Consider the following 16,200-nt stretch of genomic DNA (forward strand, 5'->3'; position numbering starts at 1 on the left):
CTATTCAATTCATGTCATTGGCCTCCTTCACAAGAAAACCAGAATTATGAAAGTACAAAAACAAGCAGGTTCAGTAGGATTCAGGGGGGCTGCGAGGTGTATCGTGATGTGATGCATGCAAGATATCGAGTCATGTCATTATATCTACACTAGGTCCATGTAGCTGCTCTTCTACACCGCTCAAGTGCACGTGGTATTATCCTACTCTGCAGGGGTTAAACTCCGACCGAGGCCAGCTCAGTGACTCTTAGTTTTTGCCTTGTCCACGTCTTCGCCTCTACATGATCCTCAAGGCGCACTCCCTGATTTCTCGATGCACATTTTGATCATTAGGTAAATATAGGACCGCCACCTTCAACAGTCTTCTGGCTTCGTATTTGTCGTCAAGCCCCTTGTATGCGAGCGCAGTGCGGTAGTAAATCTTACCCATCTCTGCGGCGGCGAAAAAGCTAGTGAAGGCCTCTTGCGCAGGGTCGTTGGCGCCTTCGTTCTCGTCCACACCGATGGAGAATCGCAGAATGCGGATAGTGCGCATGCCGGTGTGAACAGCCATATCTAAATCATTAAGTTTCAGGTAGGCAAGAACGGAATTTGCGACAAGACGAATACGTAGCAAGGTGCGTTCGGTACTGCCACTGCGTCCAACAAACGGCGAGTTGGGATCCGTCAATTCGCGGTCGAAATAGTTATCGCCATGCACGTGACGTTGCTTGCCGCTCACGATGATGTGTATTGCGTGCCACGCCTGACGGTATAGCTCGAGAGCTTCGGTGTAGTGACCAGTCTGCAATGCCACATTTCCTTCATCTTTCAGCTTGGTCGACTTCAGCAGGCAACTCTCGGGCGAGTCGAGAGGTATAGCCATGACTGCGCGCATGTCTGCCTCGACTGATGCCAGCGGCTTCGGGTCTCCATCAACGGTCAAGCTCAGCAAGCCCTTTATTTTCCCAAAGGGTGCGAGAAGGCGTCGTTGGAGAGCGGGAGATATAAGTTTCTCTTCGTTTCCTGTTTCTGCAGGTGCCACTGCGGCGTATGGATCGCGCAAGTACAAATGTAGGCTCAAATGCTGGTTCAGACCCGGCATGCTGAGATGACTGTAGTACCAGCTCGTGCAGAACTTGTCCAGATCGTCCAACACGATGACGAATCTGTCCATTGCCGGGCGGAGATGGTGTTGAGGCGCTTGTATGGTGACATGCATAGTGTGATCCTTGAAGTTGTCCGCTTGCGCGCCAGCACACAACAGATAGACATGGCCATCGACAGCGACGTGGTGTTTGGCGTCTGTCCACGGGGTTTCGATTAGGACGAACGAGTTCAGTCGTTGGAAGACTTTGCGCGACTCGAGATAGATCTGGCGATTGACGCGGAACAGCGCGAGCGCTTCACGGTAGTTGTAGGTGGCATCGTCTTCGCTGATCTCTCGGCGATTGTTCCATGGCGCGAAGAGCAGCGAATAGATTTCCGTTCGGAGTTCTGCTGGCAGTTGGAGAAGCATTGTGCTTCTGCTTGCGGTGCAATGCCGCGTCGGCTGCACAGGTGTCAGCCCACAGCAAGTGCGCGCTATAGATGTTCGTCGCCGAGGGCGTCAGTAGTCTTGGGCGTCTGTTCTGCAGTCATTTGCAATGAAGCGATTCCTGGTGTGGATAAAACTACTATGCCACAGATTACAACGGGACTTGCCCCGCTCCTGTATAGGATGAACGGTCTGGCTTACATAATCCGTCATTGAGGGCGAATCCCCAACGCCAAGATCGATCATACCAGGACTCAGTCGTTAGAGCCATTTTATTCTACAGATGAGTACAACAGATGTCTTGCAACACAAGAACCTCCTCTGAGATTTCATCCCTTCTCTTGCTTCTTCCTAATTTCGTCTTCTTGCCTGACTGTCGCCATTGCTCGGTCCAACTCCGTCCTCCAAATCTCTCTTCGAACATGATTGCGACAGAGTATATGTGCCATTCCAGTTATCTCTCCTACCACCCCTCGATTCTTCGTCTTGGTCATCTCTGTCGCCTAGCCAATCTTCGAGACCCGGAGCAGTGAACAAACTACCTTTCCAGAAGCCATGATAGCAGGTCATCATCGAACAGAACAGCCATAGTACTGTCGTGATGACAGTGAAGGTCGCGGCCCACCCTCGCATACCATCGTTGCGAAGGTCTCTAGACAAAAGAGACCATGCGTTTGCGTATGATGCCAAAGGAAAGACCAAGGACCAGTGAGCAATGTTGAATGACTTGATAGGCAGGGTGAATAAGATGCCAGCTGTAGCTTGACATACCCCTGGAGTAACAGTATCAGTATACAGTCTTCTCGTCTCGTCGACACTCGATACTTACAGAAAGTGGCGTGAGCAAGGAGTCCTAGCGACAATAGTATACCCAACCAATGCATTGCCTCTGCGGTAGCCTGTATCGTCGCCGCTGACAGTGGAGGTGGAATGGATTGAGTGGGTCCATACCTTGTTGACACGAGATAATTCGACAAATACACACTCATCTTGTGGATGGCGAAAGCTGCCTGGCTGAGTGCTGCGATGGGCAGGAAACTAGACGCAACCACGGGCTGGGCAGGTAGTTTGAGCGAGATCAATCGGTAGAAGAAGATGCTCAAGATGAACATGAGCTCGCAGATGGCCGTGAACCAGCCCATATATCCAGTCACGAGGACGGCTATGGCGCATTTCGTGCTTTCTCTGTTGATGAATGGTAACAAAACTCCAGCCGTGGAAGCCGTCGCAAAGAGCGGCACCGTGGTCATGACCCATACTCCAGCAACATCCGAAAGGTCTTGCTTCTGTGCGCGTACCATTTGCACAATAATGATACCGATGGTCACGAGCACGGATCCAGCCAGTGCCATCCAATACATGACGAAGCATACCCAGACAGCTGAACTGCGGTAGTCGTAGTAAGATACTATCCCTTGGATGATGGTGTTCCAAGAAATGGCGATGGCTCCGAGATATGAGCTATTCGGGAACTCGAGTAAATTCTTCTTGAACAGCTCCGGGTGACTGATGTATCGTATCAACAAGAAAGCTATGAAGATGGCGAAGAGGACCACTTCTAGGATCTATAGAGGTATTAGCGCTGTGGCGTCCAGTGGAATGAGAACACTACTAACCCACAAGCAATACCCGATATCTCTAAGCCATCTCGCACCTCCAGTGATTGGATATGGGAAGTTCACATAACACGTCTGAAGCACACCAGTTCCTGAAGATGTCGTCAATGAATGCAGAAAAAGAGTGACTTTTCGGACTCAACATACCCATTATGATAGTGAACCATGATGGCTCGAAATTAAGGATGCGGTCCCTCCTATCGCACTGTCAATGATTTGCCTAGTCAATCGCACACTTCTTAAACACCTACCAATGCCACCCCGAGACCCAAGCATTAAGATTTGCCTTGGCCATATTTGATAAATATCACGGTTTCCAAAGGAACAATCGTATCATGCCCAAACCAAAGAACATTCATTCCAATATGAGACGTCTGAATAGTGTCACTCATTCTCGACGACATACCATAACTCTAAAACTATAAAGCATATACCCATTTCGATGACGGTCCACTGACTCGACCACGAAGAGAAACATATTTCCATGAGGTAAGAATAATTGCCGTGTACTGAAATATAAACTTTATGAGAAAAGTCGTTGTGACGCAATGTCAACTCCTCGGAAGATCACCCGTGAATCTCTCCATAGAATCAAACATCAATCTATTCTAAGCAGATATTTTGCTCTAGGCTTGAATGGGTGAGTGCACTGTAGGATGAGAAGAGTATGTCAATATGGTCAGCATGAGTAGCCCTGTATGGCGTCTTTTTGCATTCGGGTTTCTCGTCGGAATTACAGCAAGTCAGTCGTTGATCTTCAGGTACCAACAGCTAGAAAAGCTCATGACGCAGACGATATTCTACAGCCGACGACTAAGAAACATTACCTACTATGTGTGTTGATGTAATGCATCAATTCGATCGAGTGCTTTGTTGAACATTAGTTTTAGCATGAGCAGACGAGACAGGTCGAAATGCAAGTTCATTAGATCTATTCACATTTTCACTATGATATTGATTTGACAGTATTTGATTTGGTTATACTAGCCGCTGTGGTACATCCTATCAGTATTCACTGTAACACCGCCTCTGTTTGCCTACGCTTTTCGCTAAGAGCTGCACAAAGTAAACAAGATAAGAGAGACAAATGTCAGACCAGATGGTGGTGATAGTGACAGGTGCCGTAAGTCCTGCCCCTTATCATTCGGTTATTTGTTGATTCCTCTTCAAATGGTAATGAACCAAGTAGAACCGGGGCATCGGGCGTGCAATCTGCGAACAGATCCTCGCAAGATCCCGTAAGCAATCTCTAAGACTCTACGCTACATCTCGCGGCGGACAGGACCTGGAGTTCAACATCCCATCTGATGCAACCGTGTTGTACCCAGCACTCGATATCACCTCAGGCTCGAGCATCCAGTCGTTAGCCCAGCGCATCCAGAACGAAGACGACGGTCAAGTAGACGTACTGATCAACAACGCCGGCGTCAACACCTCGCCCGAGCATACACCTTCCAGCGTCCAGAAAACCCTCGACACCAACTACAGAGGCACATTGAACATGTGTCGGACTTTTCTACCATTTGTCTCTGCTTCTTCTGCAGGTCGAATCGTCAATGTTTCTTCAGTGGGCAGTAGCTTGCACATCTACTCGGAGCAAATCGCCTCGAGGTTTCGCAATCCAGACATGACATTGGCTGAGCTCGAGGACATGGCGCGCGAATACCAGAGTGCGGTAGAGCGCAAGGAAGAAGACGATGGGTGGGGTGGCAAAGGTCGAGCGTACAGCGTCAGCAAAGCATGCGTGAACGCACTGACTGCCATCCTTACCCGTGAGCAGCAGAACAGCAAGGGAGGTCAAGCTCAGATCAACGCGTGTTGCCCTGGGTGGGTGAATACAGACATGGGAGGCCTCGTGGGGAAGCCGCCCAAGAAGCCAGAAGATGGAGCAAGGATTCCTGTCAGATTAGGATTTGGGGATATTGGACGTGTGACGGGGAGGTACTGGGCGAATCCCGGCATCTCTGATACTGGAGATGGCAAAGTCGTGGAGTGGTGATTACAGTGTGACTTGTTCATTAGATGCACAATGGTAGTGACCGAAGCACCTAGCTTACAACACTAGCGTAACTGTCTTGATAGACAGCCCAGACCTGAACCCAGCTGGAGGATTATCCGCACACAAGTACTTGATCTCGTGCAACTGCAATGACCTTAGACACAGGGATGGACAGGGTGTGGGTGCAAGCATGGGGTTTGCATCGCCTGCTGCTGGTCTGTGCGAGCGGAAATTCAGGACGGGCAGACCCCGCCAAGCTGGGCGGACAGCGGAGGACAAGCTACGTTTGTATAATTATAGTGTCTTCTGTATATCGATATTGCCTATACACGACACGCACTACTACGAACTCAGGGTATCAGCCGTGCGGACTCGCTGTCGTCGCCGAAAAGAAGAGCAAGAGAAGGCGATTGAGAGGTCACATTGGCGCCATCAAACACACAGACACAGGACCTCGACACCTCATCCTCGCACCACCTTCACAATGGCCTCACTACTGGGCCCGCTGTCTTCACTACTCAGCCAAACGTCAATCGACGACCACGAAGAGGTGCTCAAGGCAGCGAATGCAGCGCTCGGCAAAAGCGCCAAGGACGTCGATGCGCAACACGTCAAGGTCGTCGCGCTGCTGAAACTAGACCGATTCGACGAGGCCCTGCGCACCCTCGAACACGGCGGAGATGCCTTAAAGCAAAGAGCAAGGCTAGAATGGGCATATGCGCTATACAAAGCTGGCCAGCCGGGCAAGGCTGCCGAGATCGCAGGTCAAGTGGGCGGAGGACAGTCTGATCGCGGTATGAGGCACGTCGAGGCCCAGGCGAGCTACAGACACGAGGACTTTGAGCGCGCCGCTGCTCTGTTTGCTCAGCTTGCTTCGGCGGATGCACATGTGCCTGACGAGGACATGGACTTGCGCATCAACACTGGCGCCGTCAATGCGCAGATGGAGTGGTCTGGACTGGGTCATTTGGTGAAAGAGAAGAAGCCCCAAAGAGAAGACCTGCAGGCCTTCGAGACGGCCTACAATGCTGCATGTGGGAGTATTGCGAGAGATGAGCTTGGCCAGGCAGAGGTTTTGTTGAGGAGATCAAGAGGTTTGTTTCTCTTACGAGCCAGATGAGGAAACAGCTGCTGACACGGTGATCAGATCTCTGCGACGCCCTCGAGGATCTTTCCGAAGAGGATAAGCATGCCGAGTTGTTGCCAATCATCGTCCAGCAGATCTACGTCCTCGTGCGACAAGGCAGAACTGAAGAGGCCGCTCAGTTGGCCTCAGGCATTGCTGTCAAGGAGTATGTTTTCTTGTCATTGTATTTTGAGTATTCATTTGACTGACACCCTGGATTAGTATCACCGAATCATCAACACACCACATTGCCGACATCAACATCACAGCAGCATCTTCAGAATTAACCAACCCATATCTGACCCATCGCATAATCCACAAGTCGCCGGAGACCATTACGCCTGACCGACCTTTTGCATATCAGAGTGCTGCCATGCATAGAAACAATTACGCCCTCGATTTGCTCTCACAAAAGTATTCTGGCATTATTTTTTCCACCACTTCTGCAGTTGCCAAGCACCCGTCACCCACACTTGATGCAAACGTCAACTCACTTGGCGCTTTGAACGCTGCGGCGCATGCAAGAAACCAGGCCGGAAAGGACGCCATCAAGGCTATTTTGCCCGTGCTGGACAAGCGACCAACCGACGTTGGTTTGGTTCTTGTCGCAGTTCAACTCTATGTGTTTGCCGGAAACCACGGTGCCGCTATCGTTCTCCTCGAGTCTCTCTTCTCTCGCCTACAGCAATCGACAAATCCCGCCGACCTAGAAGTGCGATACGCCCCAGGTCTGGTCGGAACAATGGTTTCTCTCTATTCCGCACGAGGACAGACGAGCAAGTCGCGCGCCGAACTAGCAAAAGCAGCCAAGTACTGGAGACAGCGATCGACGTCGACAACCTCGTCACCAATCGCAGACCGCGCGCTCGCACACTTGTACAAATCTGCCGGCGCCGCCCTCCTGGCATCGCACGACTCACAAGACCAGCAATTGGCCAGCGAGATCTTTTCAGACTTGCGCGCACAGGACAAGGACGACAGATACACGAACGCCGGTCTGGTCGCCGCCTTGGCTTTTGCAGAATCGTCATCGATCACCGACGAGCAACTATCTTCTCTGACACCCGTCGACAGACTCACAGCCGGGATCGACGTCTCTGCCCTGGAAGAAGCAGGAGTGGCCAAAGCCCCCGCCCCGACGCCGTCCGCAACAGCGACCAAGCGTGCAGCACCATCTGCCGCCGACGTATCCAAGAAACCAACCAAGATCCGCAAGACGAAAATGCCAAAGGAATTTGACCCGAACAAGAAGATGGATCTCGAGCGCTGGCTGCCTCTCAAGGACAGGTCCTACTACCGACCCAAGGGCGGAAAGAAGGCAAAGGCCAAGCAGGCAATGCTCACTCAGGGCGGTGTCGTCGACGACAGCAGAGAGAACAGCCGTCCCGGCACTCCTGGCGTTGTCGCTGGCGAAGTGGTGAAGGCGAGTGGTGGAGGACAACAGAAGAACAAGAAGAAAAAGGGCAAGGGTGGGAAGTGGTGATTGTACTTCTCTCATCAGACCTTTGTTTTGAGAGGTCTTTGTGTTCACAGCGGCTAGACTATGAGAGAGTACTTGTCCATAACGAGAAAAAGTCATTGCAGAACGAACATGAAAATAATTTACTAATTACTCTTCAATCTCTAGGAAAGAATGCGCAGCGATAGAGATGCTACTCTACGGCTACCACTATGATCGTCGTATCGCCGGCGGATATATACGGTGTAAGCACGATTCTGCCCATCAATAAGCTCATCATCTTTGTTGGTCTAGTGGTCATGATTTCCGCTTGTCATTTGAAGCAATTCAACTACAAGCGCGGGAGACCGGGGTTCGATTCCCCGACAGAGAGCTTTCCTTTTTGTCCTTTTTTTGCTAGTACATCTAGCTATTTTCATTTTTTATTTACTGCATGAACCACCATGTCTGTGCCGCGGACAGAGACAATTGTAAGACTGTTGAAGCAAAGTGTTCTAGAGGCTTTTGATGAGTGTTCTGTTTTACATGAGTCTCAGAGTATGGGTCAGATGTCTGGTACGAGATCCCAGACTCGCTCACATTTAGAACTTGCCGAGACGCTAGAAACGAACGGGATACTTTTTTTTCCCTGTCTTTTGCTCCCTTTATTTTTGATCGTGACTTTTCATGTTCATGCATTCTTTGACTTCGTATCTGGTCTATGGGTATTTTTCCTGCATTGGGAATATATTGTTTGATTAAAATGTTCTGTTGTTGTTGTTCTGCTTCTTCCAATGGTTTTATGCTTCATCTCTGGCTTGAGAAACTTTCAGTTTGCACTTTACTCGACCCTCCTTGTATACGACATCGTCCGCCGACGACCCGTATCGGCATGATCCCAAGGAATAGGAAAAACACAAGCAACAGCATCTTATCATCAAGCGCGGAATTACAAACACGATCAAAACCAAATTCAGTTCCTCTCCCTCCACCACGTGTGGTGAGTGGAAATGTGAAAGGTGCAGAATATATGTACCCCACGACTCCAGCAAGAAATCACCAAAGCTCTTGTGGGTTAGCGGTAAACTACTGCCTTCCCATCATAACCTGCAACCGGTAATCTCACTTTGATTTGTGTCGTGTGGGGAAATGCCTGTGCGGGAAATAGGAAGAGGCAGTGCCCCGGGTTCGACTCCCGGCAGGAGCAGATCTTTTGGATCCTCTCTCTCGATAGTTATCTAGCTATTATGTATGGTTCTCAGTTTCCATTTTGCTGGAATACAAATGCAAGTTGAGTCAGATGATGGGTAATTAGGTAGGTAAAGTTGAGATGATTTTTACTATATATATATATATTGCGGACTTGTAAGATTCGAACAGGAATAGCTAAATCATGAGTGCTACACATCTGGAATACCGACCTACCACCACCCATAACCACCTATGGTCCTCTTTGCTTGTCTACAAGTTCCTTACTTGCGCTTCTCACTCGATTGATACGTCAAAACATCAAATCATGCCATCGCGTCCGGCAGTCTTCTCCACTCTTTTTAAAGTGACACCTGACCCGAGCGAGTCCTGATCTGGAGAAGTTCTGACCCGAAGACGGTCTGGCCTGATTTCCGCTATGGATCTATGAGTCTGACACCTTGTGCGTGCATTCAGCTGCTTGGCTCTTCTTGAGCCGCTGCGTCGTCGCGTTTTCATAGGGTTTGTGATGAGGTCTATTGTGATTGTACATAGAAGTATATATGCTAGATATCTCTGTACTTGCCGTCCATCTCCACCCTTTCTGTAAAGTAGCTTCCATTCACAAGAAGCTAGCCCAGTTTCCTGAAAAACATAACAGTAACGCAGTATTTATCCACGTCATAAATCACTGTCCTCGAGAAGGATGCCCTCGTCTTCGTGTCCCGGACCAGATTTGCTCTTCGCAAACACACCATTGATGAACTCGGACTGTGTCGATGAAAGAAGAAGTGTCCCGCAAGCAATCAACGCCGCGAGGAGAAGCCATTTAGCTTGGACCTTTGTCCATGAATTTTGTCAGCGGGAATTCCTTCTCGCCATGGGCGCAGATGTGATTGAAACCACGAAAATAACGAAAGGACTTACACTGGATGCACAAACCCCACTGACTCTCTGATACGCATCCCCAGGACTCTCCTCAAACAACTTCTTGACCCCACAAGTCCAGATCTCAACACTGTAAAAACCCGCCACACCACCCCCGTTCCTCCTACTAGCTCCGGACCCAGCGACATCACCCCCGAGCACGGGAACCTTCCCTTCGGAGTCCACACTACTACCCAGCACCAACCGCAGCGTATCAAGATCCGCGATATCAATCTTGCCACTGCGCTGATTATCAGCCCAGACCAAGAACCCGACAACGGCACAAAACACCAGCCCGACCCATCCGCCAAGCCACGCGATGAGGGAGTCGAACGTCGCGCACTCGACGTCTTGTTCTCGCGTCCACCATCGCGGGCCTAGGAACTTGACTACTGCTCGCAGATACCGAATGGGTCCGACCGAGAACAAAGACTCCGGGATGCGATGCGCAAGCGTGTGCTTGAGCGTCAGAGGGAAATACGCTCCGCCCAGCGCCATTGTGATCAGGCCGGCCAGGAACAGCCCCGTAGGTGTTCGGGCATCGGATTGGATCGGCAGGTAGCGGATCTGAGAAAGGAGCGTCGGTCGGCCTGAGAGGTCTGCGTCTGGGTCTTCGGGCCCGGAAGGAGACGAGGCCAGGGAGTAGATGTCTTCGGTTTTGTCCGAGTATCTATGTGCGTACGAGGTTACGTCTGATGAGATTGAAAGCAGGGCAAGGCCGATAAGAAAGGCCGAGAGGGCGGATAAGGTGCGAAGTTTCAAGGAGGGGGAGGGGGATTTCTTGGGCATTTTTGGCTCTTTCGTCTTTTGTCGGAGACCACTGCTGCCTCTTTTCCGAAGACGTGAAATGACAGCGTATAGTCAAAGACGAACGACCAGGAGGTTGACAGCTCCAGTCAACTGACGTCCCCGCAATATCAACTCTCTCGAGCCTCTATGGAAAGCAGCACTCTCTATCTACGCACACGCTATGCCGTCAGATGCCGAATGGAGACTCCAAATTCTCCGCGATGGCAGACAAGATTCGGTGACGATTTTCTGAAGGATAACAGACCAAATGCAACCAGTCTTCCAAAAGAACGGTAGTGATCGTACGAAAGAACCAAGCAGAGACATTGGCGGCACGTCCATCGGTCTGGTCTGGTCTGGCCTAAATCCCAGCAGTGGTTCCAGCGCCAAGAGCTGAAGTGTAAATGACATCATTTCAGTTCCTATCTACACCTTACCTTATCTTATCCTGCATTACTATGAATGCCTTGGACTTTTAGAGCTCAAATCATAACATTTGACTGTTCAATGAATATACAGGTCATGGTGTGGAGAATAATCGTACGGACACTGCGGCAGGATATTTGACATCGAGCAGTGAAACGAACGATACGGGGGGATTTGCGCAGGTGCCATAGATCATGATAGTTGCAGTAGCATTGATCAGAAGATGAACAAGTCGCTTACAAGATATGCATTAACACTTGCATGTCACAGAGAAATCAACGTCTTACTCTCTCGCATACATTTGCACTGACCGTCTCAGGGAGGAGTAGAGAAAGAAAGAATTTCGGCAGATATGATTAGATAGATTCGCTTGCTAGACAGATACAAGGTCGATAGAACAAATAAAAATTGATGAGCTCCGATGCTTCATATCTCAAGATATGCATGAAGGACTCCTCCCCTACCCTTTGTCCAAGCCCGTGAAATACAAAAAAAAAAACTCCAGATGCGAAGATACAATCTCGGCGGAAGGTTTGGTCCTTTGTTGTCGCCGGGATAGATGGTAACGCCTGGTTAACGCCCTCCTCCTGTAGAATATTGTCGATATGTCTTGGTCCATCCCAAATGGTCCCATACCCCCGCCATGAAATTCACATGACTACAGACTTGCCAATTGGAAGCCAATTCGACACCTCTTCCCACCGTAAATGTGCCGATCTCCCTCACACAAACCATCGCAGCTACTGCTCTTGCTGCCCTCTAACATTTTTACGATAAGAAACCTGGCCAGGAAACATCTGGACCATCCCTAAGCACCAAAGTGCGGGCTGTTGACCTGGGACATGGGATCGTCGTCAGTTCCTTGACTGACGTTATCGACATCGACAGACATCGACATCTCGCTTCGGAGGTCGGTTCCGTCGACGTCATGGTGACTTTCGTTGTCGACAAGAGATGAAGAAAAGTGTTCATCGCTCATGACAATATCTCTTCCTTCATTTGTATCAGTGGACGATCCATGTGCATCGGCTGCTTGCTCGATGCTTCTTGTGTTTAGATAGTCTGACACTTGTTCTTCCTTTTGTTTTGAAGAACCGAAACGACTACTGAGTCTGCTCGGACCGGCGGGCGGACGTTCGTCTTCTCTCATGGGCAACGGCGACGAAGCTGGCTCTGAGAACGGGACATCGGAGAGGGAAGGCGAGGCGGTGCTGCTACGATCAGCGCCTAGCAACAGATTGTTCGGCGCTGTAGGAGATAGAGCAGAGAAGCGGTTGCCATAGCGTCTGACCTCGAGAGGATCTTCGGGTGGTGCAAACGACCAGACCTCCATAATGGTCTTGCCTCCGCGGCTGGCAAGGACTACTGCCTTCTCGTCCTCGAAAACAACACGCCAGACAGCCTCGGCGGGTTGGCCAAGTTCGCGAACAAGCTGACCGCGAGCGAGGTCCCAAACTTTGACACGACCGTCGGACCCACCAGATACAATGCGCGACTCATCGAATTGTAACGAAGTAACACTGTTATCGTGCGCAGCCAGGCGATGTATTGGAGTGTAAGTCTGCAGGGACCAGACACGGACAGAACCATCGGACCCGCCTGTGACGAGGGTGTCACCCCGGAGCTGAAGCTGGCCAACCAGACTCGTGTGACCCTGTAATATAGCGAGACATTTGCTAGAGGGCTGATGTCAGATATTTTGTTGTTTTCCGAGGGACAAAAGAAAAAGAGGCTTACCCGTCAGAGACATTCCACACTCGCACGCTCGTATCAAGCGAGCCAGTGGCGACTCTCTTACCATCAAAAGCAACGGCATAGATCTGGCTGAAGTGTCCTTGTAGAGTGCGCAGGCATCGGCCTTCACTGATGCTCCATATCCGGGCGGTGGTATCGTAACTTCCAGAGACGACGTAATCGCCATGTATCTCGAGACAGCGGACACTCGCTTGGTGGCCCAGCAAGACATGTTTGCACAAGCCTTTCTCGATATCCCAGACGCGAAGTGTGGTATCCCGCGAACCTGAGATGGCGGTGGTGCGATCAGACATCTTGAGGCAGCGCACTGTCGAGGTGTGGCCACGGAGCATGTGTATGGCTTTGCTGTGCAAGAGGTCAGTTCAAGGATCTTCTTCACGGCAAAAGCAAAAGGAGAGACACGAACCCAGTCGCCATGTCCCAGACACGAACATCTCTATCGCAACCTCCCGAAACAAGAGTATCACCCCAGGGAACCATAGCCCAGACACCCATAACATGACCCTGCAGGCACCTCAGATGGCGGCCCTCGGTATCGAATATGTGAATCTTTGCATTGTCCAGGGCCACGATGATGTACTTGTCCGTGAGGTGGAGACTTGTCACAACGCCCTGATCCGGAGTGATCTGCCGCTGATCGACCTTTCCTCCGATTCGCCAAGCTGTCTCGACCTGGTAACGTTGCTTGAAATGTGATCTGTATGTCGTAGCCTTGGGTCGCCGTCTCAGACGCGAGGACAAGGGCGCCGGAGTGACGCGATCGAGGCTTCGACTCCTCGTGAGATCAGGAGCCGACATGGCTGCACCAGGCAGACCGCGCCATGCTGATGGAGGCTGGAATGGTCTGTGATCGGGATCTAGGTATGAGTGCTGGTGGTGCTTCTGAGATGGAGTAGGATTATCGTCAGACATGCGGCGGTAAGCATGCTTCTCGCAAAGACTCTTCCAGGCCATGTCGTCGCTGACCAACTCGTGCCAGCGCGTCGAAACCTGCGACGAGCGGGCAAGAGTCTTTGCATCATCGATGAATGTGAGGATCTGGTGTTGTTCGAGTTGTCAGCAAGGGGCAAAGAAATACGAAGACTGAAGAGTCACTCACCCGTAAACACAGCTCATTCGGCAATATGCCGAACGGATCCCTTTTTAACCGCGGCGCCACAAATCCATTGATCCAGCCCAGTAATTTGCCGTCGCACATGTTCAGCAACTCGGCCAACATCCTTTTCCGCTCTTCGTTGTCCATTTCGGCAAACATGCCGCGCATGTGTCTATAACCAAGACCAGTGCCACTCCTCGCGCTCGCTCTGGCGCCTGCTCTGAAGGTCCCGCCGCTGCTGCTGCTGCCCTCGTCGCCAGACTCCATCTGAGGGTCGAGGCCAATGTCTTCGTGTTCGTTTGCAGTGCTCCAGTTCGGAGCGCGCTGTCCCGGGGTCGGTGACGGAGCAGGGGTAGGCGGCGAGGCAGGCGCAGAAGGCAACAGGTTGCCGGGGATGACGCTGGGGTTGGAGGGTATGGGTATGGGCATGGGCATCGACGACGCGGCGGCCTGCACCGTCGTCCGGGCTATTGATCGCGGCATTGGAAGGGAAGGAGCGGGTTTGTTCGAACGATGCGGTTGTTGAGCAGTGGCAGCAGCATAGAGTCGTGATGTCGTCGATCTGTTGTTCAGCGAATGTGTCGTCGACGACTCGGCATCGTAGTCTGCAGGCATCGACATGGGTCGTTGCTGTTGTCGCAGGTACGACGGATGCCAGTCACCCTCCTCCATGACTATGCTTTCCTTGGTTCGAATCGATCCAACAGTGCTTTCCTCCGTTGATGGGTGAGATGGAGTGGAGAGCCCAAGCGATTTCAGTACATGTGCTCCAGCAGGACAAGAGGTCAGGCTGCCAGAGTCGTCGAGATTGTGGAGGTTGACGATGCAGTATGCGGCGGGCGGTATGCACAGTATGTGGATATGTGTGTATGTAATAACGGGTAGAAGGGGGAAACAAGAAGAGTAAAGTAAGACAAAGACAAGGTACAGTAGTGTGGAGTTGGACTGACACCAGTGTCGACGGTCCTCCCGAGGCAAACCAAAGCGCAAAGTCAAGACGATGAAGCGCGACTCAGTTCAGTCTAGCAGCGGAGAGGGAAACACTCAATCGCTTACTGCGGTACTGTAAGGTAGACGACAGCAACAGTATCAGTAACAGTAACAGTCATAGATAGTCCCAGAACAGGACAACACAGTACATCAACAACGCACGGCACGACAGAAGTATGGGGATCTGCTCTCGCTACTGTACTATATCTGATTTGTCCAAGTTGGCTGCGCACCATTGCCCTGAATGAACGATTCCAGAAAATAGTGGCGGTAAATCCTTCGGCTGTCGGCTGCAGTCGACGATGCAGCCATATCGGATGTTTCGATACTGATGTCCCTGTCGTTGATGACTACTGACATTTATAATGACGCTGATAATCTTTTCTTGACTGTGCATCAGAGGCTGACTGCAACTCGGAGGGTAGTAATTCATGCTCTTCGTCATATACAGTAAATACAAAATGAGACCATTAAACACGCCAATGGCGAAAGTGACCAAGGACGGGGCAGGAAGAGAGAGACGGAACTCAGCCCAGTCGGCAGCCCAGACCAGACCAGACCAGACGACCACCGAAACCAACCACTACCGCTACCACCACTGCTAGTATCGTCCTGTGGACTTTTGCACACCACCCAAAAGACTCCTGGCCGCCCGTCATTCTCTACCTGCCAGAGCGCACGAGGCACAGGGCGTAAAAAAAGCACAGGGCAAGGCTCGCGATTGCGTGATGACCAATCCTACATTCACAGATTGCACACTGAACAGTTGCATTTGGGTTTCCTTTCTCACACCTTTTTGATCATTTGTATGAAACGCGACCAGGGACTGATTACTTGGCTTAGATCTGTCAATATTCCCATGACTCGCATAGCGGCGGGCTTCTCGCAGTCTATCTGGACCTCGAGCCTTTTTCCTTCACACAATTACATAAATGCTGTACATCAAGTAGACAATCTCCAGGGTGTTCTCGTGTCTCTGGTTTCTTCTTCTACATGCAGTAGAACCGAACGGGTAAAAAGTCTAGAAAGCCGTTTTTGTCGTCTGCTGTACGTGCAACTGTTTCTTCGAAAGTCGTTGAGACTATCTACTTTGTGATAAGAAGAAACAGTGTAGAAGCGCATCTACTGAACCGGCTGGGATCTCGGTTTCTACACATCATCAAGCACATGCGCAAACAACGTTGGGAGGAAACGCTTAAATGGTCACGCAGCCGTTGGAGGCATGCCTTGCATCGATGACCCTTGCAAGTATTGCGTTCTTGTATCGTGATTAGATCATGAGGTGTTCTACCCTTCGATATGGCGGTATAAAGCCAACATGACTGTTCCCAATA

The 16,200-nt window shown here is 50.8% G+C and overlaps 6 protein-coding genes across 6 annotated transcripts; 2 read left to right on the forward strand and 4 right to left on the reverse strand.

Moving 5' to 3' along the window:
* Positions 1-277: 277 nt before the first annotated feature.
* On the reverse strand, positions 278-1,498 carry AAFC00_003972 (uncharacterized protein; the record flags this gene model as incomplete). The annotated part of the gene is made up of 1 exon (XM_069343529.1): positions 278-1,498. One exon carries the CDS (start codon positions 1,496-1,498, stop codon positions 278-280), a length of 1,221 nt encoding a protein of 406 aa, XP_069202083.1.
* A 369-nt stretch (positions 1,499-1,867) lies between these two features.
* Positions 1,868-3,427, reverse strand: AAFC00_003973 (uncharacterized protein; the record flags this gene model as incomplete). The annotated part of the gene is made up of 5 exons (XM_069343530.1): positions 1,868-2,289; positions 2,346-3,081; positions 3,133-3,224; positions 3,280-3,329; positions 3,384-3,427. 5 exons carry the CDS (start codon positions 3,425-3,427, stop codon positions 1,868-1,870), a joined length of 1,344 nt encoding a protein of 447 aa, XP_069202084.1.
* A 792-nt stretch (positions 3,428-4,219) lies between these two features.
* Positions 4,220-5,131, forward strand: AAFC00_003974 (uncharacterized protein; the record flags this gene model as incomplete). Its single annotated transcript, XM_069343531.1, has 2 exons — positions 4,220-4,255; positions 4,322-5,131. 2 exons carry the CDS (start codon positions 4,220-4,222, stop codon positions 5,129-5,131), a joined length of 846 nt encoding a protein of 281 aa, XP_069202085.1.
* Positions 5,132-5,615: 484 nt separating this feature from the next.
* AAFC00_003975 (uncharacterized protein) lies at positions 5,616-7,740 on the forward strand (the record flags this gene model as incomplete). The annotated part of the gene is made up of 3 exons (XM_069343532.1): positions 5,616-6,225; positions 6,279-6,423; positions 6,480-7,740. The coding sequence occupies 3 exons, from the start codon at positions 5,616-5,618 to the stop codon at positions 7,738-7,740; spliced, it is 2,016 nt and encodes a 671-aa protein (XP_069202086.1).
* A 1,824-nt stretch (positions 7,741-9,564) lies between these two features.
* AAFC00_003976 (uncharacterized protein) lies at positions 9,565-10,599 on the reverse strand (the record flags this gene model as incomplete). The annotated part of the gene is made up of 2 exons (XM_069343533.1): positions 9,565-9,723; positions 9,811-10,599. The coding sequence occupies 2 exons, from the start codon at positions 10,597-10,599 to the stop codon at positions 9,565-9,567; spliced, it is 948 nt and encodes a 315-aa protein (XP_069202087.1).
* Positions 10,600-11,833: 1,234 nt separating this feature from the next.
* AAFC00_003977 (uncharacterized protein) lies at positions 11,834-14,548 on the reverse strand (the record flags this gene model as incomplete). The annotated part of the gene is made up of 4 exons (XM_069343534.1): positions 11,834-12,701; positions 12,763-13,125; positions 13,187-13,818; positions 13,880-14,548. The coding sequence occupies 4 exons, from the start codon at positions 14,546-14,548 to the stop codon at positions 11,834-11,836; spliced, it is 2,532 nt and encodes an 843-aa protein (XP_069202088.1).
* Positions 14,549-16,200: the final 1,652 nt, after the last annotated feature.

The sequence above is a fragment of the Neodothiora populina genome, assembly GCF_041146345.1.
Source record: "Neodothiora populina strain CPC 39397 chromosome Unknown canker_contig_17, whole genome shotgun sequence".
Lineage (NCBI taxonomy): Eukaryota > Fungi > Ascomycota > Dothideomycetes > Dothideales > Dothioraceae > Neodothiora > Neodothiora populina.